The sequence below is a fragment of the Ahaetulla prasina genome, chromosome 1 (assembly GCF_028640845.1).
Source record: "Ahaetulla prasina isolate Xishuangbanna chromosome 1, ASM2864084v1, whole genome shotgun sequence".
Classification (NCBI taxonomy): domain Eukaryota; kingdom Metazoa; phylum Chordata; class Lepidosauria; order Squamata; family Colubridae; genus Ahaetulla; species Ahaetulla prasina.
In genome coordinates, this window is record NC_080539.1 from 141204236 (window position 1) to 141227252 (window position 23017).

The 23017-nt window shown below is 38.6% G+C and overlaps 1 protein-coding gene across 19 annotated transcripts in view; it reads left to right on the forward strand.

Annotated features, from left to right (window-relative positions):
* Positions 1-23017, forward strand: part of DST (dystonin) — a 381039-nt gene that overhangs the window by 300073 nt on the left and 57949 nt on the right. For all 19 annotated transcript variants that reach the window (XM_058176703.1, XM_058176715.1, XM_058176775.1 and 16 more), the window contains 10 exons: positions 529-695; positions 1862-2021; positions 2260-2586; positions 2900-2984; positions 6193-6434; positions 12746-12952; positions 17329-17448; positions 17575-17682; positions 19437-19655; positions 21131-21334. In XM_058176703.1, coding sequence (XP_058032686.1) covers positions 529-695; positions 1862-2021; positions 2260-2586; positions 2900-2984; positions 6193-6434; positions 12746-12952; positions 17329-17448; positions 17575-17682; positions 19437-19655; positions 21131-21334 — 1839 coding nt within the window. The remainder of the gene's footprint in view (positions 1-528; positions 696-1861; positions 2022-2259; positions 2587-2899; positions 2985-6192; positions 6435-12745; positions 12953-17328; positions 17449-17574; positions 17683-19436; positions 19656-21130; positions 21335-23017) is intronic.

The following is a 23017-nucleotide window of genomic DNA, read 5'->3' on the forward strand; positions in this document are numbered from 1 at the left end:
ATACTGTTGTGACAAATAAATAAAATAAAAGTATAAGAAGGTGGGGATGAAAACACAAGCAGACATTGGGACATTTTGTTATTGTAGCCTATCTCAATAAAGCTAATTCTAGCCTTCCTGTAGAGTCGGTTTCCTGATCTGGTCTATCTCGAAAAGCTGTTGCATAACTTAATGGAATGTCCTACTCTGAAAGCACTATATTTCATAAAAGCAAGGAAGGCATGCTTATTTGTAGCCAACCTGAGATGTCAGTGTAAAGTGAAACAGAATTCAAAATAAAAATGGAAAATAATAACTCTACAGCTGACAACAGGATTTATTTAGTCTATCAGTGCTAAATAAATGAATAAGCTATTTATGCAATGGGAAGCATAAATGCTGGTCTGTCTGTTGCCTGCCATTTTAGAAGTCAGCTTGCTTAAATCTCTCCCGTTTGCCGGTAAACCAGACCTTGGATAATCAGCCTCTTCATCTTGTCACAAAGCCATCATTTCCTGGCAATTTAATTTTTGATTATTTTGTTTCCAGCTTCTCCAGAGATTGTTAGATGACCGCAAGCCTACTGTTGAATTGATCAAGCGTGAAGGGGAAAAAATTGCAGAGTCAGCAGAGCCGGCAGATAAAGAAAAGATCTTGAAACAGCTGAGTCTCCTGGATAGCAGATGGGCTGCATTGCTTGATAAAGCAGAAATGAGGTACTTGAAACATTTTCATTCACTCGTAGAACAGGGAGTTCTTCTAGCTACAGCAAAGAAAACTGTAATTTGAAGCTGCTGTATAAGCATTTTTGTTCTAAGATGAGCGTTAACTTTTGAGGCTGGATGAGAAAATGCATTAGCACTTTTAGGACTAGAACTGCAGGTGAAATAAACATGATTTATCTATTCCCTCGTTTAATAAATAGACGGATAGCTTGAAGGCTGGCCCTGGGGATTATAAAATGGGCATAAAGACAAGGTCTACTGCATGGAGGACCTGGCAAATTAAGAATTATTTTAATAAAGGATTGATATATTTTGCACCTGTGAGATTTAATTTAAAACAATTCTAGCCTAGAGTCAAGTGGTTCAGCAGATCTAACTAATCAGTCTGCAAATAGTTAAATATCAATCGATGAATAGAGCTTGAAGGGACCTTGGAGGTCTTCTAATCTAACCCCCTGCTCAAGAAGGAGACCCTATACCATTTCAGACAGGTGGCTGTCCAGACTTTTCTTAAAAACCTCCAATGATCAAGTACCCACAAGTTCTGAAGGCAAGCTGTTCCACTGGTTAATTGTTCTCACTGTTAGGAAGTTTCTCCTTAATTCCAGGTTGCTTCTCTCCTTGACTAGTTTCAATCCATTGTTTCTTATCCTTGCCTTCCAGTGCTTTGGAAAATAAATTGATCCCTTTTTCTTTGTGGCAGCCCCTCAAATACTAGAATACTGCTATCATGTCCCCCCAATCCTTCTTTTCTCTAGACTGACCATACCCAATTTCCTGCAACTGTTCTTTGTATGCATTTGTCTCCAGGCCTTTAATCATCTTAGTTGCTCTTCTTTGCACTTTTTCCAACGTCACAACATCTTTTTTGTAATGTAGTAACCAAAACTGGATGCAATATTCCAGGTGTTATCTGATTAACGATTTATAAAGCAGTACTAATAACGCCATGTGATTTTGAAATATGATTAACACAAAATACAAAATGCTGCAAACTTTTGTTCTGTTGATGGGGCTAGTGTTTATTTTGATTACTTTTTATTATTAAGTCACAAAGTTTAATTTCTGATTTTTTAAAAAAACTTTGTAAAGTCCAGAATCTTTTACCTGCATTTGATCCCTAGATGTTTGTTTTTCATTGTCTTGGCATTTTGTAGGCATCGCCAGTTGGAAGGGATTTCATCTGTAGCGCAGCAGTTCCATGAAACCTTAGAACCATTGGTTGAATGGCTAGCAACTACTGAAAAGAAGCTTTCCAATTCAGAACCCATTGGCACCCAGGCTTCCAAACTGCAACAACAAATTTCTCAACATAAAGTAAGACCTTAATGGGCAGCCTCTTGGAATTGTTTTTATAGCTTCCTTATTCAGAAGAATTGGACATTCCTTCTTTACCTTCTTGCCTGAGTTTTTTTTTAATGCATTTCTATATCACTCTAATTGTTTTATTCATTTTGCTTTTTTATTTAGTTGTGTTCATATTTGTTTACATGATTTTTGTTAAATTTTCTTTTCAATTTTTTTTTCTTTCTGCTGCTTTGAAAATTCCATTTAGACTTTAGAGGAAGACATCACCACTCACAATAAAAATCTACAGCAAGCAATTAATATTGGTCAAATTTTAAACACATTGTGCTCCAGGGAAGATAAAGAGATGGTTCAAGAGAAATTAGATTCTTCAGAAGGCCGATACATTGAGGTTCAAGAAAAAAGCAGAAGTAGGGCTGAGCTCCTGAAACAAGCCTATTGCAATGCTCAGATTTTTGGAGAAGATGAGGTTGAATTGATGAACTGGTTGAATGAAGTCCATGAGAAACTGAGCAAATTGGGAGTCCAAGACTACAATACTGATTTACTAGAGAAACAGCACGCTGAAATGCTGGTATTTGCCATTATTTTCTGTTATTTTTAATTTACCATCATTGATCATATTATTAACAATTTCTTTTGTATTTTATTAGTTATTTAGTTATTTCTTATAACTAAATCTTGCATGGTGTTTATTTCTTTAGTTACCTCATGAACTCTTTTCTTTTTATTTCCCGTGAAGAAAGAAACAAATGCATTATTCCTTAGCAGTGACAAAAAGTTATTCCTTATAAATAGAAGAACTTTTAGTGATTATTTCTTTGATGTTTATGTGTTGTTGCCTTTTTCTCTCATTCCCCATATTCTTAAATCATTAAATTTCCTAGGTTCTTCAAGAAGAGATTAAGATCAGAAAAGATAATGTTGATCAAGCTATTCAAAATGGTTTACTGCTTCTTAAACAAACTACAGGTGAGAATGATTTATATCAGTGGCAAATGAAATAACATCTTTTTTACTTAGTTTTTATACTGTAAAATAAACTGTCCAGAATAAATGTGCTAATCTTTATAGTTAATGTACCAATTTTTTATGACTTGGATTCATATTGATTGACAGCTGGTTGAGAGCATAAATTGTGAGTTGGCAATCTTTTTCATTTGGAAAATTAATTTCTGTACTTAAAAAAATAAACATTTGAATTAATGGTATCAAGAGGATTTTAAAAGGGATCTTTGGGGAATTAAAATAGTTATAACTAAGGTGAATACACTGTACCAAGTTTCATTCTATGTTGCATGTCTACTGTTTACAGGAACAAGAAGGCAAGGATAATAAATAAATGAAAATCTAATCATCCCTCATGGCTTTCTTATGCTCCAAAGCCATAAAATAATAAAGCATAACTTCAAGGAGTGGAATGGTGATGATAATTCATCTCAGTCCTTATTGATTATCTTTTCCTCATGTGATGTTGGGCTAGGATTATAAATACCAGAATTCCTGCCAAAAAACCAACATACCACCCTCTCCATGCTACTCAGACTAGCATTTGTTGCTTCCTAAGGTGTCTTTGTTTATGTCTTGACAGGAGTAAATGTTCAGTCAGTGAAAATGTCCAACCATAGCTGTTGGGAGGAAAATTTGTAGAGGTTTCTTTCTGTAACTACTAAAATTTCTCAGTCTCCTAAGTAATTGATGGAAACATTTTAAAATGTTTAGCCTCTTTCTAAGCAATCAAGAATTAGATGGCTATTGCTCCATGGTTTTTGGTAATTAATTGGAAGAAGGGTTTTGGACCAGCTACCTTCTTCATACAGTGCCAGCCTTTTTTCAATCCCCTGTGGAAGCCTAAAAAACAGAAAAGCAGACTGCTTTAGAATAGAAAGGTGCTCTGTTTTTGTGTGGTCCAGACACTTCTTTTTATAGTGTTTTTGTCACATTTTAGTCGCCTGCAGAGTTTTAGTTATTTTTCATTTGTAGTTTCGCTATATGTGATCCTGGAAATACTGATTATATTTGTCATGTTTTGTATTTTAAAATTATTGTTTTTATAAATGAAATCACAGTTCTGAATGGAATCATATATCTATTTAGATATCAACCAATAATTTAAGCTGTAGATCTATTGCATTAGTGTTTATTTCAGTCTTTTTCTATTCCCCCTTTTCCTGGAAGAGGAAGAGGAGGAGGAGGGCTAAGTAGATGATTGTGATAGTGAATGTTGTTGTAAGATTAAAAATGATTATATGTTTTAAATTGATGAACAGGACCACATCCTCTGTAATAGAGAGAATACAGTGGAAAAATTGCATTCCAAATGCACATAGCACGTTCCAAAGGCAACATCTTGTGAATTTTCTAGACTTTATGAAGTTTCCCAAACATAATAGTTTGAGTCTGAGAAAGTGTGTGTATGTGTGTGTGTGTGTGTATTAATGCATTTATCACTTCCATCTGTTTTACTCCATTGAATTAATTCTCAATGAGTTCATTGGTTACAAAATAACAGTGCTGACATTTTTTGAAAAATTTGGATTACTAATGTAAATTGCATAGTTAAGAAAACTGTCATTTGGTATTATAATAAAAAGAATTCAGTTTACTCTAACAGTTGGATATAACCCCTAAACTGCTATGGGCACATTAGAAGCAATAGGATTAAGGTTGACTTAGCCCGTAAACTCTTCCTCGGATATTTTACAAAAGACCCCCCCCCCAAGTAGTCCTCTGTTTTGAAGGACTATAGTTCTCCAATCTTAATAGTGCTAGATAGTGAGTTCTGTCATGTTCTGAATGTATATTGAACAATAAAAATTAAGCCATTTTTACTCTTCTGCCATCAAATTATGCAAATCAGGGCTTTGAGAAGGACCAGAGCATGATGAAAAATGTTCCTCCAAATCTTAGCTAGTCCTATTCAGAATTAGCCAGGCTACAGGTAATCTTGTTTGCTCCAGGATTATCAGTAATCTAATTTTTTATGAAAGTACATTCAAAACCGGTTAAAGATAAAACTTAAAGTACTCCCATATATCTATCCAAATAACCCTGGAGTTTGGGCATCCAAAATAAACGAAGCCATTTTAAAAATAAATCCTAGGAATATTTTCGGTTGTATGTGATTTGCCTATAAATTGTATTATTTGCTGCAATGACCATGTACCTGTTTACCTAATAAGCAAACATGCTTGAATCTGAATATTTTCTGGTACACATTCAAAGTCCAGTGTGTTTGTCTGGTAATAATTTGAGACACTTGATGTTCATTTGAAGAAAATATTTGCCAGAATAAGAGCCCTAATATTTGGAACCAACAAAAATAATGAGGGACTAACAAGAGCCTTAATTTACAGTATTTCCTTACAAAATGTATTAATTAGACAGCCTTTTTTTCTAAATCAGAAATTCTGGGTTCACAATTCATCAGGAACTTATTTGTGAATTCTACTGTTCTGAATATTGCCAATATTTAAACAGCGTCTTCATAAAACTAATTTTCAGTGAACTAAGTCTCTTGCTATTAAAATTTCTCAGAGAAAAAAATCCTAAATAATTTGTTGTGGGTTTTGGTTATACGTTGAATCTTGCAGGTCAAGAGATCTTTGGGTAATTTAAGTCAATTGTAGGTCAAGAGGGCTTTAGGTTATGTAGGTCTAACATTTTCAAGGAAATGATGTTAGCATATTTGGCAAATCACCTCTGGGTGTATTGATCAGATTTCAATCTGAATAGAAATAAAAAGTGCCATCATCATGTATATATTTTGAGATATACCAAAGGACCTATTTAATAAATGTTATATTTTCTGGTTGTAATACTTTCATTAGACGTTAGTACATTAACTCCCTGTACCTAGACAGTTTTGGCAGAGGCTGTGATTAGTAGGTGGATTGGGAACTATTCCAGATCTGTAAGTTAGACTGGGAAGTAGAAAAAGCATCCTGGAAAGATGTTCCATAATGTGTCCGTGTAAGTCACAATACCTGCACTCAATCTTAAAGCAACTTTATTATACTGGCTTTTATGTAATTTTATTTTACTCTAAATATAGTTTATAAATCTGCCCCAAACTACAGATTATTAATACATAAGTAGGAGTCTTATTCATTTTTGCAATTAATAACTTGATGGTTTGAGAGTGTTTTTTTTTGGCAATAACATTGTTTTCAAATTTTAGGAGATGAAATTGTTGTAATTCAAGATAAATTGGAAGGCATCAAAGCAAGATACAGGGATATCACTAACCTGAGTTCTGAAGTGTTCAAGACACTAGAAGAAGCTCTTCAGCTTTCAGGGCAGCTCCAATCAGCTCACAAAGAACTCTGTTCTTGGCTTGATAAAGTTGAAGTCGAATTACTTTCATACAACTCTCAAGATCCCAAAGGCAAAGAATTAAGTGAAACACAAGAAAGACAAAAAGTAAGTATCAAGCTAGAAAATAAAAATTGACTTAACATTTTGTGGTTTGGATTTTGGCTTAGTCTATTGCATCTACAAGGTCATTGTGGTTTGTAAACTATATGTGTTTATGACAAATCAGCCAATCGAACATGGCTGATTAACTCTTTGCTATAACATGACTAGTCATATACACAAGTAATAATGTTAAAATATTTTACTACTTGTTTGCCATGTAGATGTTTACTAAATTATAATCATAAACCTTATGATATGAGAGATCAACCACAGTAAAATCACTTAAATCTCATTTTATAGAGGTGAGAATGCAATAATTTAACATACAAGCTATCAAGTTGCAGACCACACTATTCTTTTACTAAATATATTTACTTAAGAAACAATTCCATAATAAGATAAACTCTTCTTTATTGCTCAACTGCTAAAATATTGTTTGAAGATGTATCCAGTGCCTACATTCTTGAAGATATACTAAAATTTGATTTTTTTTCAGCGGTGAAATCCACTTACCTTCGCTACCGGTTCGGGAACTGGAGCGCGCAGGTGCATGCGCCTCTTCTGCACATGCACAGAGCCTTCTATGCATGCGCAGAGGGTAAAAAATGGGACATAATGAGGTTCCGGTGGGTGGGCGGAGCCTCCCATGGCCAGTGCTACCAGTTCACGCAAGCCGGATAGTCCAGCCAGATTTCACAGCTGGATTTTTTGTTACATCATAGCTAGTAGAGTTACCGTATATACTCGAGTATAAGCCGAGTTTTTCAGCACGTTTTTTGTGCTGAAAAACGTCCCCTCGGCTTATACTCGAGTCTACGTCTTCGGGAACCCCGCACAGGAGGGGGTACCGAACGGACTCCCATGGAGGGACGGGAGCGGCCCGCCGAGGTCTCGCGATTTGTCGCCCCAGGCCGGCCCCCATTCCCGTGTCTGGTGGGCGGACGGCGCAAACTTGGCGGACTGTGCATTGGCGCGGGGAAGCCCTGGTGGTGCAGTGAGAGGGCTGGGCAGGGGAGCCGCCAGCCTTCTCGGCTGAGGGAGGGAGGGTTTCCCCGACCGCGCGAGCTCGCCGCCGCGAGAGCCACCCCAAAGGCCAGAAGAAAAGGTCATTCCATCGGAGTAATGGAGCGAAGGCTCCTTCCTCTCCCGCCTTACCCATGCTGTGCGAGCCCGGCTGGGCTGCAACCCCGCCGCCGCTCCTTCCTCAGCCTCCCGGGGCTCGCGCTCTAGCAGCCGCCAAGCTCAGGCCGGACTCAGCAGCTCCCCATCAGCACTCGCACGGCGCGATTCGGGCAGGAGGAGTCGGGCTCGCTCTGTGGCGGTGGCGGGGAAGCCCTGGCGGTGCAGTCCTTCTCGGCTGAGGGAGGAGGGTTTCCATCGGAGTAATGGAGCGAAGGCTCCTTCCTCTCCGCCTTACCCATGCTGTGCGAGCCCGGCTGGGCTGCAACCCCGCCGCCGCTCCTTCCTCTCCGCCTTACCCATGCTGTGCGAGCCCGGCTGGGCTGCAACCCCGCCGCCGCTCCTTCCTCTCCGCCTTACCCATGCTGTGCGAGCCCGGCTGGGCTGCAACCCCGCCGCCGCTCCTTCCTCTCCGCCTTACCCATGCTGTGCGAGCCCGGCTGGGCTGCAACCCCGCCGCCGCTCCTTCCTCTCCGCCTTACCCATGCTGTGCGAGCCCGGCTGGGCTGCAACCCCGCCGCCGCCGCCGCCGCCGCCGCCGCCGCCGCCGCCGCCGCCGCGAGAGCCCCCCCAAAGGCCAGAAGAAAAGGCCATTCCATCGGAGTAATGGAGCGAAGGCTCCTTCCGGGAGAGGAAGGAGCCTTCGCTCCATTACTCCGATGGAATGACCTTTCTTCTGGCCTTGGGTGGCTCGCGGCGGCGCAGAGCGCAGCGCCATCCCGCCCGCGACCTCAAACTCGCCCGCTTGGTAAATTGAGACGCCCGGTGAACAAACAATGCAGCAACTCAGAGCAAGCCGGCGATTGGCCAAGCTCAACCAGTAGAAAAAGGTTCTCCCGTGTCGTCATTGTTGCTAGGCAGATGTTCAGGCGCAACGGAGAGAGAAGAGGGGAAACCTCCTCCTCAGCCGAGAAGGACTGCACCGCCAGGGCTTCCCCGCCAATGCATAGCCTGGCGGGAGTTACTGCAGCTCACCTGCCCCGCCCCAACTGGTGGTGTTGGGGCAGCAGCTGCCGCTTAGCAAAAAGGTCGCCGCCCAAAACTCCTCGCCTTCTCCTGGGAAGGGCTGGATGGCTAGCCGGAAGGGTTGAATAAGCAAGCCAACCTCCTCCCTCCTCCCTCCTCTCCCCGCAAGCGAAAGAGCGTTTTCCGTTGGAAGAGAGAGAGAGAGAGAAAGGAGGGCCGTTCCTCCCTTCTTTCATTCTTTCTTCTCCTCCGTGCTTCAGAAGCTGGGCGTGTGTGCGCGCCTAGTCCCCTTCTGTTCCGTGGCGCTGGAAGAGAGAGAGAGAAGGAGGGCCGTTCCTCCCTTCTTTCATTCTTTCTTCTCCTCCGTGCTTCACCGTGCTGGGCGACCTGGAGCAGCTGCTCTTCAGCCAGATGCTCGTGAGTCAGCCTGCCCCTTCCTTCCCGTGGGGGTCTGCCTTGCTGGTGAAGGTTATTGGGGCTTTTGAGCAAGGGAGGAGGAACGCGAGCACCGCCTTCGGCTGGCATTCCGGGATTTCCTTTGTTTAGAGCTGGGAATCCTCCTTCCCCTTTGCACTCCTCCTCCCTCCCTCCTCTCCCCGCAAGCGAAAGAGCGTTTTCCGTTGGAAGAGAGAGAGAGAGAGAAAGGAGGGCCGTTCCTCCCTTCTTTCATTCTTTCTTCTCCTCCGTGCTTCAGAAGCTGGGCGTGTGTGCGCGCCTAGTCCCCTTCTGTTCCGTGGCGCTGGAAGAGAGAGAGAGAGAAAGGAGGGCCGTTCCTCCCTTCTTTCATTCTTTCTTCTCCTCCGTGCTTCACCGTGCTGGGCGACCTGGAGCAGCTGCTCTTCAGCCAGATGCTCGTGAGTCAGCCTGCCCCTTCCTTCGCGTGGGGGTCTGCCTTGCTGGTGAAGGTTATTGGGGCTTTTGAGCAAGGGAGGAGGAACGCGAGCACCGCCTTCGCGCTGGCATTCCGGGATTTCCTTTGTTTAGAGCTGGGAATCCTCCTTCCCCCTTTTGCACTCCCTCCCTCCCTCTCTCTCTCTCTCTCTCTCTCTCACACACACACACACACACACAGACTTCTAAAGTCGATTGGCACAATGCTAAGCAAACACAGCAGTGGGTCAAGGGTGAAGGGCTAGGAACCTGGCAGGTGAAAGGTTGAGCGACATGAAAGGCAAAGACCACAATTGTTTTAAGAAAGAAGCTTTAGCAGGAGGGGGATGGAGGGTGTTTTAAGTTTTGGCAAACAGCCAGGCCAACTGTATTGGAGAAGGTCACACAACTGGCCTTAACATTTTAGCTGCTGTCTTTTCCTCACACTTGGGTTTAATGATATTAGAGATCCTTATTGCCCTGCCAAAAAAAAAAAAGAGCCACCCCAACGCCTATGAAAATTAACCTTCTGCCAAGAGACACTGTGCAGGGTATTTTCACTATTGGTGTGCATACAGGCTTAGATTTGTGCTGGGTTCTTAGTGCTTAGAGCACTGACCTTCAGAGGCACCCTGGTCCCTTGGAAGCTAAAGGAGGACTCATTTTCATGCTTGCAGTTGTATTGTCAATTTCTGTGAGACAATGTTGTTGAAGTAACTCACTCACTCATTCATTCATTCATTCATTCATTCCTTGTGTGTCCAATCACACTTAGCCAATAAAAATTCTATTCTATTCTATTCTATTCATTCATTCATTCATTTTATTTTGTCAAATACATATTAAATAATTATATAAATATAAGCATGAATTGAATACATAAAAGGAATACAACTAAAGGGAACATTAGGACAGGGACGGTAGGCACGCTGGTGCTCTTATGCACGCCTTACAGACCTCTTAGGAATGGGGTGAGGTCAATACTAGATAGTCTTTGGTTAAGGCTTTGGGGATTTTGGGAAGAGACCAGAGTCAGGTAGCACATTCAGGCATTAACAACTCTGTTACTGAAGTCACATTTTCTGCAATCTAGATTGGAGAGGTTCACTTTTAAGTTTGAATCTATTGTGTTCTCGTGTATTGTTGTGGTTGAAGCTGAAGTAGTCATTGATAGGAAGTACATTGTAGCAGATAATTTTATGAGCTATGCTCAGGTCATACCAAAGGTGGCGTAGTTCTAAATTTTCTAAAGCTGGGAATCCTCCTTCCCCCTTTTGCACTTTTATTGTTTTTCGTTCAAATAAATATTCATGTTATTTTACTTGGCTCTATCTTTATTTTTTACATTGACCAGTAGCTGCCTCATTTCCCACCCTCGGCTTATACTCGAGTCAATAGTTTTTCCCAGTTTTTGTGGTAAAATTAGGTGCCTCGGCTTATATTCGGATCGGCTTATACTCGAGTATATACGGTACTTATTTTACTGACAGGAGAGATAAATGGATTATAAATTGTAAGTGACACATAAGAATTCTTCATATTACTTATGATTACATATGGACTATGGTAAAATGCCCAGTGAATCTCCAGAACATATTCAAATCGTATTTTGACTGAGCTTCCCTTCAGGAATTAACAAAAGTAAACCTAATCGAAATTACCTTTACTTTTCCCGTGTACAGCTTCTTATTTGCAATAAATCTTTTCATAACTTTATTTTTTAATTGATTATGTTCATCAAGTTGATAAGAGTTGGTGTTAACCCTTATTGACCACATAGATCAGAGTCTCCAAAGTGGACAATATCTGCAGCCAAGGATGGTGTAGATATGGTGTAGATATAATGGAACTATCCATTATAGTTGTGGTTTATTATTAATATTATGTATAGTAATATTAGTTAAAGTAGTATTTATTAAATTATTTTCATGTAATAAATATTTGGGGTTGATCAACATCCTGAAACTTCATGAAGGGGTTAGTGAGGTGAAGAGCTTCAAGGCCCTGACATATATTAAACCTTCTCCAGGATGATCTGTCCTCACCTTGTTCTTCAGGTTTTCATCGGTTCGTCCACCATCTCTATAATTGAGTCCACCCAATGGCTACTGGTCATTCTCTTTCCTTCTATCTTTCACAGTATTAATAGACTTCATTAGAGAGCGAGGTCTTGACATACCGTGTCCAAAGTATTTAAGCGTGGTTATTTGTGCCTCAAATGAGAATTCTTGATTGATTTGTTCAAGGATCCATTTGTTTGTTTTCTGGGCTATCCATGATATTCTTGGGAATTGTCTCTTAACACTGCTTTCAAAAATGTTAATGCTCTTTCTATTCTGTTTTCAAACTTTTCAAACTGTTTTCATTTCCACAGACTCATAGGAAAAACTATTACCTGTACCATTCTGGTCTTTTTAGATATAGACATGTCATGTCACCTGAATATCTTCTTGTGGGCCTTCATTACTATAGTACCAATTGCAATGTATAGTATTTCTTGTCTGCTGTTTCTTTATCAAGAACAGTCAATCCTAAAAGGTAGAAGCTACCTTTCATTATCAGTTCCAAGGCTGTCCCTGTTATCATTATTTGGTCTTGGTATATTGATTAAGGAAGTGCTCCAGAAACATATGAGTTCTAGAACTCTCTGAAGGATGCTGGGTGGCTTTGGGTAAGACACTCCGTCTCAGCCAAACACACCTTACAGGGGTGGGGAACATTAGAGATAGATATGTTTATTGCCTGTGGGGTGTGTGTGTGTACGCACAAATACATGAATAATAAAAAACAATTGGAAAACATTATAAAATATTGGGTCTTTCAGATTGAAGTTGAACACTTACGGAAAAAAAACTCTTTCACACCAATCATGACTGAAGCTATTGGAGCTTCCAATGGACTTTCTTAATATCTGGAAACATTTTGTTTAACAGACCTGAACACTCGAATTTTATAAAAAAACCACCTTGTTTCGAACTGCCTATATTTTTAGATGCTTCCTTAATAATTCTTAGATTCTTGGTTAGGACTTAAATTATTAAGTTTCCACCAATCTTAGATTGTGAATCTAATTGTAGATTATCCATACATAATCATTCTTGACTTTTGTTACCTGACCTTGTAGATCATTTTTAGTATCAGATTAGTATCATCAGCATAGTGCTGGTTAATAATGTTTCCTCCAGCATCCTTAAATATATATTCAGCACATAATCTTTCGTACAGTAATGTTAAAAAATGAAAGGAAGAGCATCACATAGATTTTTGCCAGAGTGCTTATCTCAAATATCCTTTTCTAGGAACTGAAAAAAGAAGTAAAGGATAAGAAAAGTTTATTGGACAATCTCAATGAAGTCAGCAGTGCTTTGTTGGAACTGGTGCCATGGAGAGCCAGGGAAGGGATAGATAAAATGGTTACAGAAGACAATGAACGATACCGGTTAATGAGTGACACTTTAAATCAAAAAGTGGAAGAAATTGATGCTGCAATTTTAAGATCACAACAGGTAAAAGTAATATTGATTTAACCTTTTGTAACTGGAGTAATATGTGTTTATATCAGGTTTGCATTATACACACACACACACACCAGTTCATTTACTTGGGAATTCGTGTCAAAATAAAAATGTTCTCTTCGTTTTACTGTACTCTCCTTGTACACATTGGCTCTATTATTCAAGAACTCGGGCTCATCTTGGGAAGGAAGGGGATCCTGGCCATAATTTTCAGACATGAATCTTAGAACAAAGCAAATCCAGTCATTCTCATAGCCATCTGTCTCCTGATTGATGCAAAAATTGCAGATCAGCCTCATACTGGGAAGCTTTATGAGAAACATCACGCAGTGAACTAAGTAAGAATTTCACCAAAACAAAGGATGAAATCTAAATCCTTTTAATGCCTGCAGTTTATGGTGCCTGATAGGATCAAATGTGAGGTTGTATAAGTGATGCAAAACTGGTAGGTGTAGGTTCTTGTGAACAAAAAATGTTACTCATATTACATGTAGCATTAAAGTGAACTTAATGTCTGCATCAGGATGTTTCTAGGATAATTTGTGTGTATGTGATTTTAAAGATCTGATTTACTAGCCCTTTAATTTAGTATGACTCAGTTCAAAAGTCTCTATTTAAAGCAGAGTGTTCAGACCAAGTATATCTACTCTGATTATAGTTGTAAAAAGGCAGTGAATGTTTGTGGCCTGTTTCAAATATTAAACAGTATGATAAAGAATTACTCATGGGAGAATCTTCAGGCCACATAATTTACTTTTCAGCTATAATTCATAATTAAAGAACAAGATATGATAGCTTATCCATTAATTTCACTTTAAGTCTGGCAATACTCTTGATCCTCAGCTGTCCTTGCATTCTAAGGTGGCAGCTGTGACAAAAAACATCTTTGCACAATTGTGTCTAGCGTGCCAATTTGTTCCAAAGCCAGTCAGATTTAGCAACAGTTACTTACCCTTTGGTTACATCTTATTTTGATTATGGCAATACGTGTGTGTGTGTGTAATTCAGTGTCCATATTTTTCACATTCACATACAGTATGTGCATTAAGTAGTACCATTTGTAAAGAAAAAGTTACATGACCAAAATAAACGACAAAAGTGAGTTTTTGAAAAAATAAATGTAAAAGACTGCTTTTTCAAATAAAGGACTGTCCTTTATAATAAAAGGGCTAGCCTTGAATGAGATCTAGAAGCTGCCTTTGTGCAAAATGGGGCAGTAAGGCTATTAACCAGTCAATGTACTGATCCCTGTAAGATCTCTCTCTACTGGTTGTCAGCTGCTTATCGGGCCCAATTTAAAGTGTTCCTTTTGATGGCTTTAGACCTGATTATCTAAAGAGCAGCCTTTCCCAGTACAAATCTGTCTGACAGATCTCAGAAGAGGCTGACTTAAAGATGCCTCCTAGCTGGCAGCTTGCCTTTCTGTTCCTCTCCTCCTGAGTTGGTGCCGTACACTGTGCAACACATTCCCCAAGGAGTTGTGCTTGGTTTCCACAATCTCAGTATGTAGAAAATCTGTAAAGATATATCTCTTTTGGCATAGTCTTAATTGTTAGAAGCATGCAGTTTTCACTTTAATCTATATCTTTTAGCACTTTAAAATATGAGTTGTGTGGCACATTGGTTAGAATGCAGGCTAACTCTGCTCACTACCAAGAGTTTAATCCTGACTGGCTCAAGGTTGACTCAGCTTTCCATCCTTCTAAGGTCAGTAAAATGATGATTGTTGGGGGCAATATGCTGAGCCTGTAAACTGTCAGAGAGTGCTGTAAAGTACTATGGAGCGGTATATAAGTCTTAAGTGCTATTGCTACATTCTGAATATTCTTTAAAAATTCACCAGCTACTTTAAGTGGTGATAAAGTACAGTACATTAACGGATACAGTTAATATTCTAACTTCAAGATCAATGATACAATAGTGACATTGAAAAAACAAACATATACTTTTCTAGGACAATTTAGATTCATTCAATACTTTTTCAGGTGTTATGGTCAATTCTGGATGACATAAAAGAAGCATGAAGGCTAAGGACCTCTGTCTAAAGGGCATAGACCTTGTTGGCTTCATCTTCAAATTCTATTGCATCTTCCTGCTTTTTTCTTCAAACCTGGAATTGGAAGAGCTCTTAACCTCCGGATGAACAGCTGATCAAACATTTAGAACAGGAGTGTCAACCTGGTGGCCCGCGGGCCAGATGCGTCATGCCCAGGGCACACCCACCCTAGCTCTGCAAATGGAAAAACGTGAAACGTCATGTGACAGCAACATGACGCTGTGAATTTGACAGCCATGCATTAGAAAGTTTCCTAGCTATCAGGAAAATTATCGTGCAGGGAGGTGGAGGAAGGAATGAAGGAAAAGTTTCAACCGGGGAGGGAAATATTTTCCTCTTGAAATATTGTCTTAGAGCAAGAGGGCACACTGCTGGGAAAGGAAATTCATCTCCTCCAGCACTGTGTTGTCTCCCATTGAGAGTTTGTTTGCTGATCCTGCCAATAGTAATAGCATTTAGACTTATATACCACTTCACGCTGCTTTACAGCCTTAAAGTCAGCATATTGTCCCCAACAATCTGCGTCCTCGTTTTACTGACCTGAGAAGGCTCGAAGGCTGAGTCAACCTTGAGCTGGTCAGAATCGAACTGCTGGCAGTCCGCAGAGTTAGCCTGCAATACTGCATTCTAATGACTGCACCACCACAGCAATAAGCATTAGAACAGCTGTCCTCGATGTCAACAGACACAGTTTTAAATCCTAGTTGTGACAAATCTTTTCAGAAATATGGTCTATAAATGAAAGGTATAAATGTGATTGGATTGTATAGGTTTCACTAAAGGCAAACACATTAGAGACCACCTCCTGACAATGGGGAATATGCAACTGCTGATATGCAACTTTTGACACAATTGTCCAGAGTTATTCTGGCCCTCAGCCTGAAATCAGTTCTTCACCCCTGCTTTGAAGGCTGTGTGTGCTTCCAAAGAGTAAAATATCAATTTTTTGTCTCGTAATTTGATAATATAATTGAAGCTTGCTTCATATATTTATGGATTCAATTATCTAATTAAGCAAGCTAGCTGAATTGAGTCTTAAGTAGTTCTGTAGAACTTTCTCCCATTGGGAAGGCAGGGGTGCATCTATAGAGATGGAAAGACGGTGGTTGTGGATTTACTTTCTCTTTCCATTCAACAGTGAATGCAGGGAAAAGAATGTTTGAAGGGATTATTCTGTCCAGACAATCCGTAAAATCACCAGAGTACTTACAAAGGAGATATATATGATACAAGTGACTTGCATTAAAAATGAGGAGCAATTCGCTTTTTGGATTTAAATGTTAATGTTAAATAATAGAGCCTGTATTAAAGCAAGAGAGTAATCTTAAAAATGGACAACAGCAAAACGTAGATCAAATAGTCTTGTGCTAAATGTGTTAGCTTCCTAAACTTCTGGACAGTTCAGTTTTATTTTAGAAAGTCAAGAAATCTCAGAATCACTAAGGAACATAAAATAAGATTGATGTGAAAATGACAATGGACACGATACAGCTACTTTGAGACGTTTTTACAAAAAAAAATAAAAATGAACTGTCTCGATGTTACAGGAAGCTAACATATTTAGCACAAATCTATTCTATGATTAGCACTGATTCTTGCAGCTTTCTGGAAAGTCTGTATTCTCTTCCCCCCCCCCTCCCAAAAAAAAAAAAAAAGTAGAAAGAGAGATTTTAACATTGGAACTGGATCCATGATTATAAGTAGATTTCTACTGAAATTCAGCTGAACACAAACAGAGACTTATTTTAGTCTTTTTCTGCCCCTAAGAAATAAATGCAGAAGAAAGCAGGAAGTGAGCCAGCACGCACAATCCCAGTGTCCACCCACCCCCATTAGATTGTAATAAGAGTTTTATTGGAAAGTACTCTTTTATTCTATATTAGTGCAATTTTTTGTGGAAATTCACAGCTTCTTGCATTTCATGGACTTTGATTTTTAATGCTTGCCGATTTCCATCATTACATGCCTCTAAGTGCATGTCTGTGATACCTGATATCAATTGAAGAGTATCCTTCAGCCGTCAGATAGAATAGGCTTATGCTGTATAAAAGCTTACACAACAATAAACCTGTTCATCTTGAAAATATTAAAAACTATGTCATATTTGCTGTAATAGACAAAAAGCAGCACACTCAATAATCTAGACACCATTTTTCATAAATCCCTGAATAGTAAATACAGATTGACTGTAGCTATTTGAGATGGAGTAGTTTGTAACTGAATTGTGATAAGTGTACTTTTAGAACTCTTTTATCTATAAGTGAATATTTCTATTTTTTTTAATAACTGCTTTTTGATGGCCTTTCTTTAGTTTGATCAGGCAGCTAATAATGAATTAGCCTGGGTTGACAAAACAGAAAAGAAACTGATATCTCTGGGTGACATAAGGCTTGAACGGGACCAGACCTTTGCTCAGCTGCAAATTCAAAAGGTAAACAAACTCCATTTGTGGTGTGTTAAATCAATTCTCATTACAAATTTGATATTATTTATATTGCGTGTGTTACGGTCAACTTCCTGCTACTCTTAATAACAATCTGTTTTGCTATATGGCTAGGGGTTTACCATGGAGATTTTGAAACACAAGGATACAATAGAAGAACTTGTTTCATCTGGAGATGAGATCATGAAGACATGTACAAAGGAGGAAAAACAAATTATGAAGGTAATAAGGCATTACTTGCACTTATTTGGTAATGAATCTGAATATCTAAACACAGATCCAATTCTTAAACTTGTGAAGCAATTGTTACTCATTTGCACCAGCTAGTGCTCATCTTCTATGACAGTGTTGACGAATTTATGGTACGCGTGCCGGAAGCGGCACGTGAAACCATCCTGCGAAGAATGCGTGGTGCAGGCCAGCATCCGCCTTTCCGGGTTGATGTTAAATGCATGCATGTTGGCCAGCTGTTAGTCGGGCATGCTTCCATGCCGGTATCCAAGTGTTTGGGTGTCGGCTTGCGCACACGCGATGGACCACCGCTTTTCCGGGTATTGCCTCTCCTGCATGGGTGAAGGCCAGCAGGGCCACACATACCTCATGGGATGGTTTCGTGTGCCACTTCCGGCACGCAGACCGGCACACGGGAACATCAAAGGTTTGCCATCATGGTTCTATGATTTAGGAGGCTCACAAAGATAGTTACTTTGATAGGGAGAAAAACAAAAAATATAATTGAATAACTGCCAGTTAATTTATATACATGAACGTTCTTAGTAGTGGTTATGATGAATGTAGTGGTTTCTTGTAGAAAATCCACTCACACTTTATTCCTTGAGTGCATAGTAAGAGTATATTCTTTCAGTATAATTCTTCTTAGGATACTTCAGCTGGTGTGAAACCGCAGTTGATTTTCACTGATTCCTATCTGCGGTGCCATCTCCCACATTGAGGAAACCATGGCCTTCTAGATTAGATATTTGAGGGAAATGGGAATTGCAGAGAGGACCTTATTTTAAAAAATACAGTGTTCTCTGATTTGTTATTGGAAATGTTCTGCTGGGCATAGAAGAAACTCTTTGGCCCATTGAAAATAAAGTTTAAGTTAAGGTTGGTTTCAGGAGGTTTGCGACCCATTTAGAGAATAGTCTTCTCCACAAAGGGCTGCCTGTTCATCTCCTATCCAGGATACATCACAGTCTTTCTTTAATCTTGTCGTTACTTCATACTCCCCAGTTGTGCTTCCTTCTTATCCATCCCTAGGTTTTTTTTATTTGTTTGTTTGTTTGTTTTAATGAAAATAAGACTATGCACATATTGTGATAATAGATATATATGTATCGAGCATACCATTTTTCAAATCTGTTGTGAATAAGTATGTAAGCGAAATACCATCATAGTTTTGTTGGTGTGTTTTTTGTTAAAAATAGGATTGGAATTTTTATTCATTTTTTAATTTATTTCATTAAATTTGTTTACCATCCATCTTACCATGAGGTGACTCTGGGTGGCTTCCTATCCTACCAAAGGAGGCAATTAAACCAATGTTGAATAAATCTGTGATTCCTTAATTCTCTAATTTCTCGCTCTGATCATAATTATTGAAAACAAAGATCTACAATAGTGTAGATGTCCTTTTGAAGATTCCACTGCCATCTGTTTCATATGGACAAGAGGGCCTTCTTAGACTAGATGTATTTGGATTTAGACTCCTTAACTAGATGTATTTGGCCCCCACTCTCCCAATATTTAGAAAAATAATGAAAGCCCATCTGTTTCACCAATTTTTAAATTGTGGATTGGATTTTCTCTGCTCTTATGTTCTATAATTATCAATTACCAAACCATCTTGAGTGTTATATGGCTAGAACAGCAGTCTATGAACTTGATAAATCAGTTAATAACAGTATTTGCTGAATTAAGATCTTGCAAAGCTGATAGATACATGCTGTGGTTTGTTGATAACTTTGTTACAGAACAAATTGGAAACTCTCTTGCATAAATATGATATGCTCTGTCAAATGAACTCCAAGAGAAACTTGCAACTAGAACGGGCTCAATCTCTAGTTAGCCAGTTTTGGGAGACCTATGAAGAGATTTGGCCATGGCTAACTGAAACCGAGACAATCATCTCACAGCTTCCAGTGCCAGCTCTTGAATATGAAACTCTGAGGCAGCAGCAAGAAGAACATCGGGTAAGGTGTCTGTGGAGATTCTCAATCATTCAGGTCATGATCGTTTGGGACAACATTGGGTCAGGTTGCAAGCATCTTTGAAAATGTCATTGATTCCAAAAAGCAACGCCATATTCTTTTCCTTATAAGAAATCACACAATTTTTAAAATAATTAGGGCTGGGCAGTTTTTACACCTTTATTGATGCTTTCTCTTTGATTTGCAATAAGTAGTCTTCAACTTGTGACCAAAATTGAGGCCAAAATTTCAGTTGCTAAACAAGACAGTTGTTAAGTGAGTTTTGCTCTATTTTACAACCTTTCTTGTCACAGTTGTTAAGTGAATCATTGCAGTTGTTAATACACTTAACACAGTTGTTAAGCACATCTGGCTTCTCCATTGACTTTGCCTATCAGAAGGTTGCAAACAAGGGCCACATAATCCTGGGACATTGCAACCGTCATAAATATGGGTCAGGTTCCAAATGTCTGAATTTTGATCACGTGACCATGGGGATGCTGCAATGGTTATAAGTGTGAAAAATGGTGATAAGTGCTTTGAACAGTGACTGAATGAACTGTTTTAAGTTGATGACTACCTGTATTGCTTTTATACTTTAAATTTGTTACCTTCTAAAAAATAAAATTTGGATTATATGATTAATTTGAGATTAATAAGGACTGAATTTCATAAACAGCAGTGTCCTGATATGAACTGTTTTACTTCAGGCCATGAACATAGTTATAACCATATAACAATATATATATGTTTTGTGTTTTATAATGAAGATGAAAACAAAGAACTTAAAGGATAAAATTCAACTTTAATCCTTAGAATAATTTAGAAACTGACAAGATTTAAGTTAGTGCTTAATTTAAATAATTGGGAATCTCCTAAATAAACATCATTTCATGGCTTACTTCATTAGACTTAATTTTAAAAGTATATTATGAAAAGCAGTGCTTTGAACAACCAGAATATTTTTTAAAAACAGACTAGAAAGTGTAGGCAGAAAACAGAATAACATAGGACAACTAATAAAAACATTCAGCCAGTTATCCAGCACTAGAAATGATTTATTAAGTACCAGCATTGTAAAAGTTTCCAAATTGTTTAAATGTGACTAAAAATAGCTTGCTAGTGTTTGAGAGTGCTATAACAAGCAGGCAAGTCAGAATGTTTTCAATTTTTATTCATAATGCACAGGCTTATTCTTTTTTTTTTACACCTATAGAAAGTATGGTGCAATAATTCCCTTTAAGTCTACTGTAAGTAAGATGCAATTTCTCTCACTTTATTCAGTTACAGGTGAAAGCAGTTTGGCTGTAGGCTGTGGTTAAATGCATACATCCAGTATGAGTTACTCTTTGGCCTTGTTTTTAGAAGAGATGTTTAGATTTTTCTTGCTGTTTGAATTTGTAGGAGATATAGACAAATTCTGGCATAGATATGGCATAGTAAGGCTGACATACTGAAAGTATTTTGTTCTGTTACAGCAACTGCGAGAGTTGATTGCTGAGCATAAGCCTCACATAGATAAGATGAACAAAACTGGACCTCAACTCTTGGAGCTGAGCCCACAAGAGGGATTTTTAATCCAAGAGAAATATGTAGCAGCTGATGCTCTTTACAGTCAAATTAAAGAAGATGTCAAAAAGCGGGCCCAAGCACTGGATGAAGCTATTTCTCAATCGACTCAGGTATTTTGGGGGTTTTTTGTTGCTGTTTTTTTGTTTTTCCCCAGAAGGAAAGCAGATCAGTTTGCTAATTTATATCACTGTATTTGCAGTACATATTCAACTTATTAGGAGTACAAGTCACCATATGCTAGGTTAAAAAAAAAATCACATCATGGTTACATAAATTTATTTTTCTTACCTGCTCAAGGATCAGAACCATTAAGAAATCTGTTTGGTGCAAAAGAAAATAATCTGATTGTCTCAAAAAATTTACTTTGAGGGTACTTTTGTGATAAATACTAAATATGTACATTTTCTCAACTTACAAAAAAAAATCCCCCCAAAATAAAGAGCAGGGCAGTGTGTTTTCACAGAACATTGGTCAGCGTGTCAGACCTATCCATGCACACATAATAACTTTATTGTTAATAAACTTTAATTTAAGAGTGCTGGCCAACAGTAGATGTCTTCAAGATAAATCTACCCAAGGTTAAAATAAAATGAATTCTCCAAGCGACATTCTTAAATATTGTTGTAGGAATTCATTCTTTCTTGGTATTAGAAAGCAATAATTTGTTGCATTCACTATAAATGGGCTGCAAATTCATTAGAGGCTATTTCTAGACAAGGCTTTCATTGTGCAGTCCTCCCATCCCTTTTACAGAATTTTTGGCGGGGCTAAGAGACATCTTCCGTTTCTAATTGTGGGTTTCTTGTATAATACCTTCTGGTTTTTTTTTCTTACACAAAACCCAGCAAAAGAGAAAAATGTAATAGCTGCCCAGTGGCTTTGGACTGGTAGCAGTAAGGCCCCTCCACATGGAGGTACTATAAACATCTGATAGCATTTAGCTTAATTAACTAAGTACTGGAATCTACCCTTAAGAAATATCAAGAAGGAATCTCCTTCTTTCTCTCTGACTGACTTCATCCTGGCCAGAAACAGAGATTGCATTAGACAGCTGAGAGGTTATTTAAAAGTTCCATGTTTGATGAAACACAGTAACATTTAAATTAAATCTTCTGTTTAATCATTTAGACCAGCGGTCCCCAATCTTTTTGGCTCCGTGGACCGGAGGAGGCGATGGTTTCACATATGCAACTTAATCCTGCACATGCACAAATAAAGCTTCACTCACTCGCTCACCACTTACAACCTGGGAGTTGAGGACCCCTGATTTACAATACAATACTAGATATAAAATCATATTAATTGAAGATACTTTCACTAAAGCATGTTAACCAAGAATATTAATGCATTAAAAAATCTTTCCTAGTGAAATAATTTAAAAATATGATTTTGGATTAATTAAATCTATAATAGATTGACGTATTTATAAAGCATTTGCATTTCATTGATTTGCAGTGCTTACTGAATAGGGACAAACTCTCCAAAGATCAAAAGAAAAGAGAATAATTTTGTCTGAAAGTTTATATTTTATGGTTATTTTCATCTTGATAGATTCACATCATAATAAGAGGAAGCTGTAGAAATAATAGCTAGTCAGCATAGCTACCTGATCCATATAATTCTTTCTCTACATAAAGAAGGGGGAAATTGGACATGTGATTGAATATCTACATGAAATATCTTGGTTTTATCCAGTATAACTCATTTTGAGAGATAGAAAAGAGAAGGGCAGGATTAGAATAGAACAGAACAGAACAGAACAGAACAGAACAGAACAGAACAGAACAGAACAG